The sequence below is a fragment of the Pygoscelis adeliae genome, unplaced genomic scaffold (assembly GCF_000699105.1).
Source record: "Pygoscelis adeliae isolate BGI_AS28 unplaced genomic scaffold, ASM69910v1 Scaffold277, whole genome shotgun sequence".
NCBI lineage: Eukaryota > Metazoa > Chordata > Aves > Sphenisciformes > Spheniscidae > Pygoscelis > Pygoscelis adeliae.
The window spans coordinates 480,461-496,315 of record NW_008825218.1 but is presented as its reverse complement, the minus strand read 5'-3'; the positions used below and the strand labels follow the sequence as shown (position 1 = coordinate 496,315).

The 15,855-nt window shown below is 35.2% G+C and overlaps 1 protein-coding gene across 1 annotated transcript in view; it reads left to right on the top strand.

Annotated features, from left to right (window-relative positions):
• The window catches only part of LOC103921328 (plasma membrane calcium-transporting ATPase 2), a 193,313-nt gene that overhangs the window by 171,707 nt on the left and 5,751 nt on the right, over positions 1-15,855 (top strand). Inside the window, exon 21 of the mRNA XM_009329272.1 lies at positions 3,701-3,883. Coding sequence (XP_009327547.1) covers positions 3,701-3,883 — 183 coding nt within the window. The remainder of the gene's footprint in view (positions 1-3,700; positions 3,884-15,855) is intronic.

Genomic DNA, 15,855 nt, shown 5'->3' with positions numbered 1-15,855 from the left:
TTAATTATCATATCTTTTCGTTCCCTAAGCAGGGCGTGCTATCACCAAGGTCGTCTTCAGTTAGGCTTTTTCATGAAAGACGTTTGATTCATAACCTAGTCCTCTAGTCACAAAAGAAGTATAGTAAGGGCAAATGCACTGTAACCTTCCCTGCAATAGAGTACCCAATGTAGCATGTGTATGTTTAACCGTGGTAAATTTTGAAAAGTGAAAAGAAGTTCCAGTTCTATGTCATTCCTACTCATTCCCTTGCTGAAACTGCCATTCTATCAATCCATGGTAGCCTTGTTACTGGCATAGGACTAAGTCCAGTGCGTTTAATATACACCAGCAGTGATCCTCCATCCACCTACTTCTGTGTGCGAAGGATGGAAGAGAGGATGAAAGAAAAAGGATTTTTTCCTGTAATAGTTGCAGGAAAGTGCAGTTTAATTCATGTGTCATTTTAAAATTCTGCTACAACCTGTGTCATCATTAGCTAATATAGAATTATATATAAATGTAAAAACAAGTGTCAGTGAGATAATTAAATAAGTTATGTGATTATCTGTCTGGAAGTAATCATACAGATACAATCAGTATTGTTGAAATACTACATTATTCTTTTATGTACAAACACATATTGCAAGGTGTTGCGATAATTGCAACATTGCATAATAATGTTAATTTTTTTCATCTTTGAATGAATTATTAATGTATTTAAGTTGATGCCACCTGACACAGTAAAAAAAATATGTGAAAAATATGAAGTTACATTTTGCCTCTCAGATGTAAAGATACATATAGATCAACTAGTTTGCCACTATGAAGAAACAGGCAAGAAATTGCCAACTACAATTGAATACTGAAATGGTTCTGATGGAATTGTAATGAGTAGATGCTAGCTATCAAAACTGATTATTTGTTCTCTTATGTAAAAAATTAACTTTCTGGACAGTTGGGCCTCAGATTTTTTTTAAGAAATAGGCTCAGAGTTGTGACAGCTTTTAATGCATATGTTGCTGAAAACTACCACTATTAGATTGTTCTACTATAATTATTATCTGAAGATGGGATTTGATTTATGACCTTGCAGGAGGAAGACCTAAAATCAGTTTTATAATTCTTGGAAAGAAAAGATTTGTTTTCAACTGATTGGAAAACACCAACTTTGGGAAGGGGGAAGGAAAGCAGGGAAAGGGAGAAAAATCCTAGCTGTTTTCTAGATCATTCAGCTGTGAAGAGTTTGCCACAGCCTTTGATCAATGTACTATTTGGCTTCTAAATTTTGTTGTATGTGGTTATTACATAATCATTAAAAACTAAGAATAATATCAGCATCTGTTTTCAATTTAAAAATGGGCATAGTTGCCCAAGCCTTATTGCAAGAGCCTAGCCATTAAATTAAAGCTGGTGTTGGAATACCTCAACAATTTTATCATTGAAAAGACTACAATTTTACATAAAGCAAATCCAGAGGAAAAAAAATCTTTCTCTTACGGTTGGTATTTAATGACCAGAAAAGAAAAACACAAGCTAAAAAAAGGCATTATTTACATATTTATGTGATTTACAGTCTGTGGCAAGTCCTCTCTTCATGGAGCTCTACAGTGAGAGAGACTTCCATTAGAAGAGGTGCTTCTCTTCCTTCTCAGCCTTTTCTCTCCTGCTATGACCAAGTCTAGTTCAGCACAAAACACATTTGTTATCCCTTTATCTTATCAGTCTCCTGAACCTGATGTTCTTGTGAACGACTAAAACAAATAAAGATTTTCAAGTTTAGATGTTAAAGTTGGCACTTTTTAGAAAAGTGATTTAAGGTGTAATTTCTAGGAAGCCAACCTGAGATGCTTTGAGGGACAGTTTTCTAAAAGGTGGCCCTCATCACTTCTGAAAACCAAGTCTTTCTAAAATATTTCATGTTACATTCCCAGAATTATTGATCACTTTTTAAAACTGCGATAATTTTCCTGGGAATAATATTTAGTTCCTTAATCTACATCCAGTCTATTGAGTCTGCCATTACCTGAACTGGGCAGGTATCTGCAGATATGGAAAAGAAATGAACAAACAAAAAAACATGTAAACACCCTAAGAAAAGAATTAGAGCAGAATTTATCTGCCTAGCTGAGAGAGGTCATGAAGGAGAGGTATGTTCTATCGCACAGAATCACTGCCAAATACAGTTGTTTCTATGTGTACTGTCTTGCAAGTACTTCATCACCATCAGTTTTATCAGATACCAAACAGTCTCAAAGAGCTTCTTTCTGTAGAGTGCTTGCATTATAGTGTTTTGAAAGCTGGGAACTAGAAGGAGTTCCAGTAAGTATTTAAATGACTAGCACTTACCTTTTCTTTTTTTCTCCTGTTCTGTCTTTGCTCGTGCCACCAATTCATTGATTTTCCAAGTTTACATCTTGTTTTGCAAATCCCAAAATGCATTTTAAAAAGGTTCTGTAGTAGTGTAGAAACTGGGGGGGGTTTTGACATTTCTTTATCTGTCTTTAAAAATAATATAATAAAAGTGGAATTGTGGATCATGAAGTTCAAGGAGACCCTCAGCAAACTCAACAGTTTATTTTCATCCTGAAAATATTTGGTGCCTTTTCATGTGTCTTCACTAGATCCATTGCAGTTTTCCAAAACTGTAAGATAACATCCTCACCAACTTTCCTGCAACTGTCTGATTCTCTCTCCATCTTTCACACATTTGGGCTTCAGGGATGTGATTGCTCAGTGCTGAAACAAAAACAGAAAAGAAAATTGCAGTACTTTTTTGCTAAATGGGTCTAATAGTTAACTTTGTAGGAGGTTTGTTGTTTTTTTTTTTTTTTAAAGCATTCAATATGTTCCAGGTAATGTCTTGTTTAATAGCCATCTGCTAATATTTTTACTCAAGCTGACAAAAGAAATCAGAACAAAGAGAAAATGACTGCTCAAGAGGGTAGCACTGAAATGTATTTAAAATAATTGTGTTATAACACTGTCTAACTACAGTATTTGCAAATTTTTAAGATTATTAGCTATCTCCTGTAGTAATTACTTGCAAGGACTACTTTGGTGGACAAACAGAATGAGAAGAGGGGCTGAGTTAATCGGAGTTTATTAGTAATAAGGACACAGAGTAAGAGAGAGCCCTAGAAGAAGCCCAACAGGGAGACAGTCAAACCCACGCCTTTCTGAAACCTAATTTTTGATAAATGCTGAGAAAAGCATTTCAACTTGCTGAAACAAAGGGAGGCTGAATACATGAACCAATGTGGTGTGAGAAGATTTATAAGCATGAGATGCAACTCATTTTCAGATCACATTGACATATATTAGATTATTATCAGTCATTAGAAATACCCAAACTCTAATTGCAGAAGTATCAATTTTGCTAAGTTTTTTTTTAAATAATTGCATTCAAATACTTACATCCTCTTTTAGTTTTTTGAGAAAGGACGACATTTGTCCCAGCCTTAAACTTGTTCCATAGCTGTGTATTGCCAACGTGGTTTAACAATGCAAGTAATGCTAATTGTTTACACAGTAACCTAGGTATTTTTGGACTAAAATGGAGTTGTATAAGTGTAAAGTGCTATTATGAATATGCTTATCTTAGCTTTCCTGAAAGATCATAGATCTCATTAAAATATAGGTGTTCTTTTGTAATTAGCAGATTATTATACTATTGTTATTGAATGAGGCTTATGTTTTCAGTACTTTTTTGTAATTTTAGGTCATTGCAACCATCCCAACAAGTAGGCTAAAGTTTTTAAAGGAGGCAGGGAGGCTCACTGAGAAGGAGGAGGTCCCTGAAGAAGAACTCAATGAAGATGTTGAAGAAATTGATCACGCAGAGAGAGAACTTCGACGTGGACAAATTCTCTGGTTCAGAGGGCTCAACAGAATCCAAACCCAGGTATGCTAAAAGTAAATGCCCATATGGTCTAGAAAAAAAATGCTTTATCTTTGATCAAGGTTATAAGGAAAGCCACAGAGTGTTTGTGCGTGTGAACGATGGTACTTGTTAATTGCTTTACTGTTTTCAAAGGAGGAACACATGAAAAAGTAAAATAGGTGAACTGAACAAAGGGGGGTGTGTGTATAGCAGAAGAGATAAAGTGAAAAGATTATAAAATGATAACATGCAGAAATAGGAATACTTTTTTTGAGACTACTGTGAATGGACATTCTTTTTCTACTTCAGTGATGACAGCTCATAAAATAGTGCTGCTTGGAAAATGCAAGCTGTGACAATGGCTAGCAAAATGCTATGAATGCTTTCTAAAACATACTGTTTTATTTGTCAAAAATATACTGTTACTGCCACTTCTGCAATAACAGAATAATTTAAATTGTTGAGTCTAAAGTATAAAGTACCATTTGATTAAAAAAAAGAATGTTTTTTCTGTTTGGCACTACCATATATATATATCTATATCTATATATATATATCATGATTAAAAGCAATTGATTTTCTTTCCTATTAGGTAATGAAAAATGTGGTTCTGGATTTATTTTTAGTAGTAAGGGCCTAAGCATCCATTAAATATTGAAATGTATGTGTTGGCTACTATGGATGATTTCTTAGAAATAGCTATCTTTTTATTTAAAAAAAAAAAACCCACCCAAATTTTGCTAAATACAAAAATCCATGGCATTTTTTTAATATACTAAATATTTGCACTGAATCATGGTGCTAAATATAGTACGGATTAGGATATCTAGTAAAATTTATCCTGTAGTGCTAAAAAAATTATTTGAACTATTTTGCCTTTTTCATTGCAGTAAAGTAGCATGTTTTATAGCACTCTAGTGCTCTCTACTTGATCTTTCTAAGATCAAGTGTTTGTGCCAGCTTGCAGAAGAGAGCAGCTCTGAAAGACAGATATGTACTCGCCATATCAGATGTGAATGTTTTACATGATGCTTACAAGAAAGAGAGGTGAACAATTAAGAAAAATATTTTTTTCTTTAAAGAATCTTTTAAAGAACATTTTTATCTCAAAAGATTTTAATTTTTGTCTTCATTCAAGATACACAGTACTTTCTCCCTTTTCCCATCTACAAATGGATACATTTTTTCCTGGAGAAAGACATGCAGCCATGCATTTTAGAAAAAATGAGGGAAAGCAGTTAACTGAAACTAGGACAGTTAGGTCTCTTTAGTGCATCTGCAGAGCAAAAAATAAAGAGGGTGGAAACTGCTGTTAGAGAGATTTAAGGGTTTGGGTAAATTCCCAAGGTTCTGTGGTAAGTAATTAAATACGGATCTTCAGCTTTGAGGTTGTGTGTCTTGACTGTATTGAGTCAGGAGCACTCATCATTAGAGAAAATTCAAATTGTCACAGTATAAAGATGACAGACAGGTGCCCAGGTAATGGTGATCTTCATGAAAAGATGACCTCTAAATGTGCATTCTTTTCTTCCTGATGGCTGTAGGAGGAGTGTTGTCTGTGGGCATTTCTGTCAGGATGTCTTTCTGGTTGTGGTGAGTGTAAACAACTACAAGCACAAAAAAGCAAATTACATCCTTTCAGTTCTTTTTCTAGTCTGAGAGGCAGCTTTCCTGCATATCTTTGTCCACTTAATTCACAGATAAATTATTATTCTTTTATACTATTTAAAACAAAATGAACATTAATTATATTTCTTTGCTAACAACCATCTTCTTGGTTTCCTTTCTGCTCTTACTTGTAGAAATATCTTCGGTAGGATGTATCGTTTCTCTCCTGCCAAGAGGCCTCTGTGATTTTTTTCTCATTTTGTTTATTCAGTGACTTTGATTTTTACATCCATTTCACCTCTGTGGAATGATAATGAAAAAAGGAAATGGGCCAACAGATTCAAAAATAGTTCCAAGGTGTCCACTGGAGAGCGATGAACTTATATGCAGGTCAAATTAGATCCATTGTTGGATGGACCTGGAGTTGAGCGCATTTTGATGCGCTATGTGTTGTGGCCCATCCAAATGAATTCATACACTTGTACTACATTTCTCAGGAAGCCAGCTAAAGAAGAATTGATGGAAGAAGACGAGGATGTCTGTAGCATCCTTGGGGAGCTGGAGGATTTGCAAGAATCCTCTGATGTCTAATGCACTTCTGGAGATGCGGAAGAAGAAGGTAGAGCATCCCCTCACTTTATATATATGAGGATGACAGTAAGATTAGGAATAAACTCTAGACTCTCTGACGGCTAGATTGATCACTCAGATCCTAACAAGACCAGTTTCCACCATCATACGCTTGTGCTGTATATTAGATTATCTTTATTTTTGCTTATTTTCTATTCAGTCATTATTGGACAGATAGCCACAGCACTCAACAAAAGCCTTCACTCCTAAAACAGTTATAAAGAATCTATGATAGGTTTTTTTTTCCCCAATAACTGACAGATCTCCCTTGTAATGCTCCAATAAAAACTCATCCAAGCTGACAAAAACTTTGCAGTAGTAAAGATGTTTTTTTCTTTTTCATGCCCTCTCTCAAAACAGAGGGTTCAAACCTAGACACCAGAGAAAGGATTTCCACTGTTGATTCTTCGTACTGAAATGTCAGACATATGAAGACATGCATGAATTTACTTTAAAGAAAGGTGTATGAAAAATGCACATAACAAGTCAAAGAGACTGGCTATCTACTTCTGATTTTCTTTTTTTGTCTACTTTTGTTCATTTAGATATTTTGCTGTCTTATAAATATACTATAGGGCTTCTCTGGATGGATGCATGTTCTCCTTCTCTGAATGGAAGAGTGTTTCCTTACTGGATAGCTCTCTCAGAAGACCACTGACATATGAAGTTTCACAAATGACTCTTCCTAGTTATGCAAGTTTCAGAAAGATATAAAGGTGGTCTCAAATTGCATAAAAGACAGGACTTTTCAACCTCTGCTAGTTTTCAGCAATTTTTTCCAAGTCTTTGTTGCAGTTCTCACAAATGCTTCATTCTGAAGGAAGAGACAAGACTGATCATACCATCTTGGCAGATCTAATAGCCTTTGGAAAGTTCAGCAAGTTCACCTTCAGGCAAAACGGCGTAATCTGAGTAACAACTGAAAATCGTTGCATCTTTTTTAATTGTGTACTGAAAGATTTCTCTAGTTACCTCACATTTGAGTATGGAAACGTTGTGAAGTGTGGAGATTTGAAAACTTCCCAAGCAACATGTCAGATTTTTATAGCGCTGGGCCCGATTCTTTCCTCCTCTGCTTCATTCATCCTGTAATTCAGTTTGCTTTCTCTGCTTAAGGTGGGAAATAACTGTCTAGAAATGTTTTGAGAATAAAAGTAAAAACTGAAAAATATACAGGTGCCATGTTAACTGCTACTGAAAAAAGATTATTCCTCTTTAGATACTAAAAAATACATAGAGGTGCTGTACTGCATTTTGTTTCCCTTCCTTTCTGCATTAAAACTTTTCTCTTGAACCAATGCAAACCCTATAGCAGTGAAAGTCACTCCTGGCAAGTGGTTTTGAAATTAGATAAAAAGCTAGCACCTCATTTTATGGCATTCCATATAGCTTTTAATATAGAAAACATTGCAGTAGCCCAGTGTAAGTGGAATGGAAACTGTTTTGCATCATGCAGAATTTTTTTTTTTTTTTTTTTTAAATAATGTCCTGGTTGGAGATTAGGTGAATGAGACCTGGGTCCTGTTAACATTGATGACAACAGAAATGCGTGCTGAAAAGCTGTTCTGTGTTAAACATCAGTAAAATATTTGTTCTGCCAGGACTATTCTGCTAGTATAAGATACTTTTTTTTTTTTTAACTGCTAATCAGTGATATTTTTGTTAGCTGTGCGTACCTCAAAAATATGGATCTTCTAGAGTATAGAACATACAGAAAAATGAGAGAGAGGTGAAAAATTCCAGCCTTACAAATAAGCTTCAAATGTAGGACAGTATTTTTTTTTTCTCTACCTGAAGGCCTATAATCAAGACATGATTGCATCCTATATTTTGTTGGAAATTTTTCAAACTTTTCATGATGTATGACTTATCATTTGATTTCTCCTTTTTAGCAACTTGAATTGTTCTAAATAAATGCATTCTTTTGTTATTTAAAAATTACATCTTAATTTAAAATGCATTATTTATTTATTTATTTCTGTGAACTCTTTCTTCTTTGTTGTTTTCTGGTTTTGGAAGATAAACTTTTGAGCCAAGTTCTTCTCTCCTTGCTTGGCTTCAGGCAGAACACAGCCCTGTATGTTCAGCTTTTAAGATTCTGAAAAGGTTGTCATCCTCCCCCTATGAATTATATCCATGAAGATCTGTAGTTACTTTCTTCAGGAGAATGAGTAAATTACACGCCTGTAATTCTTGTTCTCTGGAGAAACTATTAAATACAGATCTTCCCTTATCTTTTCACTCTTACACTAAGGTCTTTCCTTTCAGTTTATTAGGAAGACATTTGTGCATCTAGAAATGCCCTTTGGCTTAGGGTTTATCATCTGTGTCTTCCACAGTGATACGCACTTCATGCTCTCAGTAAGAGTCTTTAAAATCTTTTTTGAACGGTCTCTTTTGAAGAGTGCTCTGTCACCTGTGTTAGATCATGAAAACCCAAGATCTGTATTTAATTCTACTTTTGTACAGTGAACATTTCAGGTGAGTATTTAATTGCCTTCATATATAACCGATGGTTTGAGCCGTATGTTTTTTTTCTAGATGCCAATGTGAACCTTAGCTAATGATTCACTTGCACCCCTATTCCACATGCTAACTCATCTCGTATTGTATTTTTTTACTGTGATATCCGTATTGGACATGTAATTCAAAATAAGTCTGCTGCAGAAAACACAGAGCAAAGCTGTAAAATGTTGTGATGACTGCTTTAATACTGTACATCTGTTAGTGTGCACATTTAAGTGGATGTTCTAAACAGGACTCTCAAACAGTGGGTCAGTGAACAAATCAGCTGTTTCATGTTTGTATGGTAAAAGTTCAGTGTGACAATTTTACAGCAGTAACCTTTGATCCCTTTTACAGCTGGCTGTGATATGATTATTCCCATAAAAACATGCAGGAAGATAAACAATGATGTCCAAAGATGAGATTATGGGAGGGGATACATCCATACTATTAAAGATGAAGCCATATGAATTTTTTTATTCCTAAGACTGACCACAGCAGAAAATGTTAGCCAATTTATTATAGTGCTTTCAACTTGGAAAACTTAGGAGGCTTGCACCAAGATTTGTGCTGTTTTCATTGATAAATATACCACTTTACCTTCTCCCAACTACTTTCTAGGCTGTGTATCTTCAGAAATCTGAGTTGCAAGATACAGATCTGGTAACAGTGGGCTACTTCAAATAAGTAGTTGGTTGAATTCTTCTAATTGATACTACTGCTGCGCTGCTTTGTCATGTTGTGGTTGTACTAATGTAACAAAGAGGACATTTTGGTGTGTAGGGGTTTGTAGCGTATATTTACTCCTTGATATTATCTACTGCCAATCGCTGGCTTTACGTTTGTACACAGCCTGCTTTTCATTGGGTTATCCTGGTGACAAAGAATGCCTTGAAATACTCAGCTCTTTTTTTTAACTCATCTTCTGTGGTGATGAATAAAGCACTCAGGAAGGTATTCAGGATGGATATATCAAACAGTGCATACAGTAGACATATGAAAATAACAAGTAGAAAATTGTAATGTTATTTGCTGCAGTAGTCAATCCAGTTCCACATCATTTTCTGTGTGATTTTAAGTGCTCTGTGTAAAGATAAAATATTAATTTTTAAAATCTGTGGTTATAAAAGACTGATATTCATTATCACTATGCTTAATTTATACAAACTTTCATTATGAAAAAAGTCAGATAAAACATTGGAACACTTTCTGTTTTATCAAGCTGGTACACTGACAACCCTGTTTTTGTAGACAAAATGGAGTCATATTTTGAATATTTTAAAGATTTTTTTGGTTTGGTTGGGTGTTGTCCCCGTCTGTCGTCGTCCCCCCCCCCCCCCCCCCCACCCCAACTCAATTAAGTGACTGAATTTTCCTCCCTCTGGAAGAACACCTAGAGAGCAATAACAAAGTAATTTTATTCTCAGTAGGAAGAAAGTGGAGATTAGTTATATCAAGTATTCCAGTTTATTTTATTTACATATAAATAAAATGGTTTACATTTTAAAGATTGTTATTTCAAATCTTCTAGTTGTTGAAACTGATGCAGCTCCACTGCCTCCTATGGAGCTGTTTCATTATATCCAGGCAGAAAATTTGGTTCATTTCATATCTAAAAACATACAAAGGAACACTTAAAAGTATTTATTTCAATTGAAGTAAAACTGTGTGCACGGTTGATTTATTGCTTATCATTATTATTCCTGTCAGTTATGCAACTGTATCCATACTTTAAGCAACTTGTCTCATTCTTTCCTCCATTACAGATCGAAGTAGTCAATACTTTCAAGAGTGGCACTTCCTTTCAGGGGGCTCTAAGGAGACAGTCCTCCGTCACAAGCCAGACCCAGGATGTAACCAATATTTCTAGCCCTAGTCACGTATCGTTATCCAATGCTCTTTCCTCTCCTACCAGCACATCTGCTGCTGCGGCTGGGCGTGAGTGTGTATTCTTAATGCATCAGACCTACAGAGATGCCAACTTATGTAGCAGTCATTTCAGACTAAGCTACTTTGCCCTTTCCCATTTTGTCCTGTTATGTTTATTAGTTTATACATACCCAGAAACACATTACATGATTACTTTGTGTACAGTAGATACTCTCCATGATTCAGTACAAGTTTTGTTAACTTACTGTTAGGACAGGAATTTCTAGTCATTTTTTATCCAGTGTATGGAGATTCTGGTTTTATTTGAGGCTTCTGTGTCATGTTTTCTCAATCTCATTGGATATACTTTCTACTGCTTATAAAATATGCACTTTAAATGATTCTACAAATATATTAAGCAATACAGCTTGTCAGATAAAAGATCATTCCATCTGGAAGACTGTGTGTAATATAGGTCACTCGCGTCCAAGAAAGATGTACTCTGATTAGCACAGGTACAGGAAGGATCAAGGAAATAGAGAATCTAGTTTATGATGCAAGGCTAAGGGATTAAGATTTACATGAATGGTGAAAGAATAGATTTGTTATCTCTAAATTCACTGGGAGGTAAGCATTAAGGAAGGAGGGAGCTAGACAAGTTGAAGGACAGTGTTGAAACAACAAAATAAATGTGGTAACAATTTCTTTGCTAGAAGAAGCAGGTTTCTAAACACTGAAATCCTGACACAGCTTTCTTTTAGATGCAAACAAAGCATCTAGTGAAGAGGTAGTGAAGTGAATAAAAACTTTGGAGCAGCTAATAAGAAAGGGCTGCTTCACTAACAGAAAAATTCCAGTTGCTCAGGAAGACTCTTGCAGATCTAACTTTGATTTTATATTTTTATTTATTCAGGACTGTAAGTAGCTATTTTGTTTTACAGCATAGACAGCATTAAAAGAATATTTAAATTTATAGAACTGAGTTTGCAAGCTTGTCACTTAATTTACAAAATAATGTGGTATATTCCTTATGCAAGTTTTAGAGAAAAGCTGGCCAAACAGACAAGAAGCCAGTCTTGTCTGTCTGGCCAACAGACAGAGGGAAGGCAGAAAGAGACAAGGCAGACAAAAGAAGGAAATAAAATTCCAGAACTCCTGCAGAAAAAAGGAAGCTTTCCATTCAGTTTGAGTGCAAACCCCTTCAGTATTTGAACATCAAGCAGACGTGCATTAGAAGTTTTGTTGGAATTAAAAGTCAAAGGAGAAACTTCGCTTTTGCTAGGAACCCAAAGAGCCATTAAGGTTCCAACTTTGGCAGTTGCTCCTTGGAGAAAATTTGTATCTTTTCCTGTCTTTTCTTGGGAAGCTTGACCTGCTAACTTTTACTCCAACAGCACCAACCGTTTCAAGGGCAGCAGCACGATCAAGAGAAGCAAAGTCACTGAGCTGAGTGCCACTGCTGTGTCACAGGCACTGTAACCTGCATCTCAGCATTCAGAGCCCAAGTTCACTGATTTCCACACTGAGCAGGACACAAAACACCACACACAAACCATCCTTTCATCCAGGGAACGATTTCCCATAATAGCATTTCTACATTTGAGCAGAAAACAGAGAGCAACTCATTCTGCTGTGGTAAATGTTTCATTAACATCCTGTGGCCAGCAGTCTGAAAGGATAGAGCTAATAAAATTAAAATAGACAATATATCTTCCCTTTCTTCTCTCCATTGCAGCAAAGCAACTAAGAATTGGATTGTCTTGTGTCTTGAGAAAGGCCTTACTAGGTTATGGGCTGAACTTAATTAATAGGAGAAAGCATAATCTGCAACAGTCTTTGATGTCTCTTTTTATTTGGAAAAATAAAACAGGTCTACTGAGCTCATCAGTTATAGCCACATTTATTCAGTAAAATAAAAACCATATGATTGATTTGTTAAGCTACCCAGAGATATGTATCTCCATTACAGAGGACAATTAGAGATTGGGCCTTTTGAAGTGGTTATTCTGGACTGTTGGTATTTTATTACTGCAGTATAATGTCTGTTTAGTATCAAACCAGTGTGTGCTTCAAATTATAACCCTTAGGGAATGTTTTGATTTATTAATACAATGACACAAACCTAATGAATGACAGTGAAAAAGAAAAAAAAAAAAAGGGTTTTATTTTTAAATTGGGTATTTACAACTGGTTGTTCATCTTCCAGAACTTGGAAAAACTTTCCTAATTCAAATTTCGTAGAAATGGGGTATGTTTTTGCGAATTGGCATTTTCTGAGAAAATTTCAGTTGCAAGGTGCACACCTAGGTCTACTTTTCAGCTCCTTGCTTAAAATGTGTGTGGTGGGACAGGACTGACTTCTTTCCTCTTAGCTGCTCAGAATGAATTAAACCCTAAATCATTACCTTCTTCCTATGGGGTGGAAGGGAATAATGGGATAATTGTACCTCTGACTTTGAAGCCTTTCCCTCTCTTCAGGAATCTTAGAAGTATTGCATATGTAGATATATTATGGGGAGTATCAAGGGAAAACCTTAAGGGTATAGCAAAGACAAAAGGGTCTAATACTTGAAAGGGCCCAATATGAGGTACTGTCAGGAAGGTTTATTTTCAGAGAAATGGTGCTCAGCATGTTGCAACAATCGGGATATTTCAGGTGTCATTTTGGGTGCCCAAAATGCAGAGGTTCTGATATCAATACCTCATAAAAAATACAAGAATCACATGATGCTCTATCAATAAGAATAAGTAAGTCTAATTTAACAGAGCATTTATGCAGTTCTTTACTAATTGTATAGCTTTGTAATATATAGCTCATTATGACACCTCACCAATCTGTGAGACTACTTCTGCAGATTTATAACAACATTTTGGAATTTTTAAAAAAAATATATTTTTTTCTAGTATTTTTGGGGAGATTAATGTTTGATTCAAAGGTTAGTGCGTGCTTAAAAAGAAATCTGCCTGTCAAATGCAGCCACATCTACAGTAGTTTGTGAAAAGAGATTTGCAAGTTATTACCTGAAATTTTCAGCTATTCATAAATATGGCACATTCAAATCTTTCATAGGGTTGTGGAATACCTGACTTAAAAGCAATTTATACAAAGGAATATTTACTACAGTACCAACGTTTCCCTAGTTATGCTGAGACGTTTTAGCTGTCACAGTGTTTCTGCCAATAATAAATTACAAATTTCTGGATGTCAGCATTAATTGATAACAATGAGGTCCATATTATGAGTCTCTTATCTCTCTTGAAAAACGTTGCAGCTTTAAAGAAACATAGTGAAAATTTCTGCAAATTGAAACCTGGCATTTTATATACTCTGATAAAAGTAGAAAATCTATTTAAATGCAAACTAAATATGCACACGTATTTAATATGCACACATTTAAGCTACAGAAAATGAAAATGTGGGAAAAATAAGGCTCTGTATGCAATATGGTCTCAGCCAAGTTCTCAGGTTTTGTCCTGTCATGTGCATGAACACACAGACACACATATATGCACACAATCTTCTATCATTGGAAAGCTGTTACACTACAGAGTTAAAAGTGGTTTTAGATACCAGGCTATCCCATACCAGCTTTGGTGGATATGTATTTTATATGCATGTCTTTCTACGTTTTATTTTGGGAAAACAAAATCAGATCCAGTGGGGCAATGGAGCATCTTTTTACTTTTGAAGCTCAGAATTAGTAACACAAGATGTTAACTTGTGCTTAAAATTAAGTATATGCTTAAAGCCTTTGTTACTACATTGCTTAATTAGGTAGAGGATGAGTAGATCTAACTGTACACAAAGTAAATAAGTTATTCTTTATCCTAATCTGTTTATATCTGGTTCTCAGATGTTGTTTATATTATCAGTAGGTAACCCTTTCAAAAGAACATGGTTTCAAATTTTCCGAGACGCACGCACATTTAATATTCCTTTCTACTTGCTCTTTCTCCTTCCTCTCCTTCTCAGATATAGTTAATACTGTGTTCCTAAGTGGAAGCAGCCAGAAATTGCAGGTCCCTTACAAAAAAACCTCCTTTCTTTCATAAAAGGTTATAATTAAAAAATATCGTTAAGTGTAGGAAACACTGGGGGAACAACAAACAAACAAAAACAAACCCCACCAAAAGGCAACCTCCCAGGTCAAGAATCTGCTGTAGTTTCTGTATTTGCAAGTTCCTTTTTCTTTGTTCTGTTGAGGTCTGTCATTTTTGTCTGAGATTTTTGCAAGTGCATATTTAATGGTATCACTTACAACTTTTTATTATATTAACTGTAGCAACAGTGGCCTCAAACAAGCCACTTGTAAGGATGACACAGGAAAAAATACACAGTGATGTGTCCAAATTTTATAGCAGCCAATTAAAATCTCACCAAGCAATCACAAAATATTCTTAGAAGTATTTGCCCATCATACAGATCTCTGAAGGTTTTTTGGGGTGTTTGGTTGTTTGGTTGGTTTTTAAAAAGTGTTGTCAAGCAAAGGACGAGCATAGCACCCTTAAGGCTGTATTTTTGCTCTGGTTCACTTTTTGGAGGGGGCTACAATCTTCAAAAGTGGGGCTAATTTTCATGGAAAGACAACTTTTTTCATTTTCCCTTTAATTAAGAAATAGTTGAAATTTATCAGAATTGCCAAGAAACTGTCATTTATAGGTAGAAGCTTGACACATGCAACATTTGCCTTGGAGTGGCACAAGGGCATAAGCATCTGCAAATTGTGTCAAACTAATGTAAGACATTCAGCAAGCTTAATTGTAGTGCGTATTATAGTCCATTTACTAATAGATAATTTTAAAGAGATAGCTTAGTTCAGCTATTTGTAAGCTGTTGTGTATGAAAATCAGATTCTTTTGTATCAAGAAAAGTTATTTACCGTTCCAGCAGCTTTTGCTTTTCTAGATTTCTTACATATTTAGTTTCCTATAAATGTAATCATCATTCAGCTGGACAAACTTTACAACTAAAACATAAGATAAAATCTTCAGTTTGGATCAAATTTTCTAATGAAGAAAAATGGGAACAAATTTCTTAAAATATATTTCTATTTTAATAAATGTTAAGGCAAAGATTACCATCCAATATTGATCTATATTCAGATCACAGACCAAGTCAAGTGGGCATACCAGCCTTAGTGAAAAAGTCAGTTGCTTTCTGTGGCAACATGGCATAACCATCACATGAGGAAATGGAACAAGCAGAACTTAAGCGAAGTCCACATCTAAAATTACGTTTATAAAAGTTGCACCATTTCGGAACATCATTAAACTAGAGACAGAGGTACCATACTAAAGCTTAGAAGTTCCCACTGGTTATAACCAAGATTTCACAATCCTGCTGGGATATGCAAGATCAAAATCAACTTCTGTATATCTTC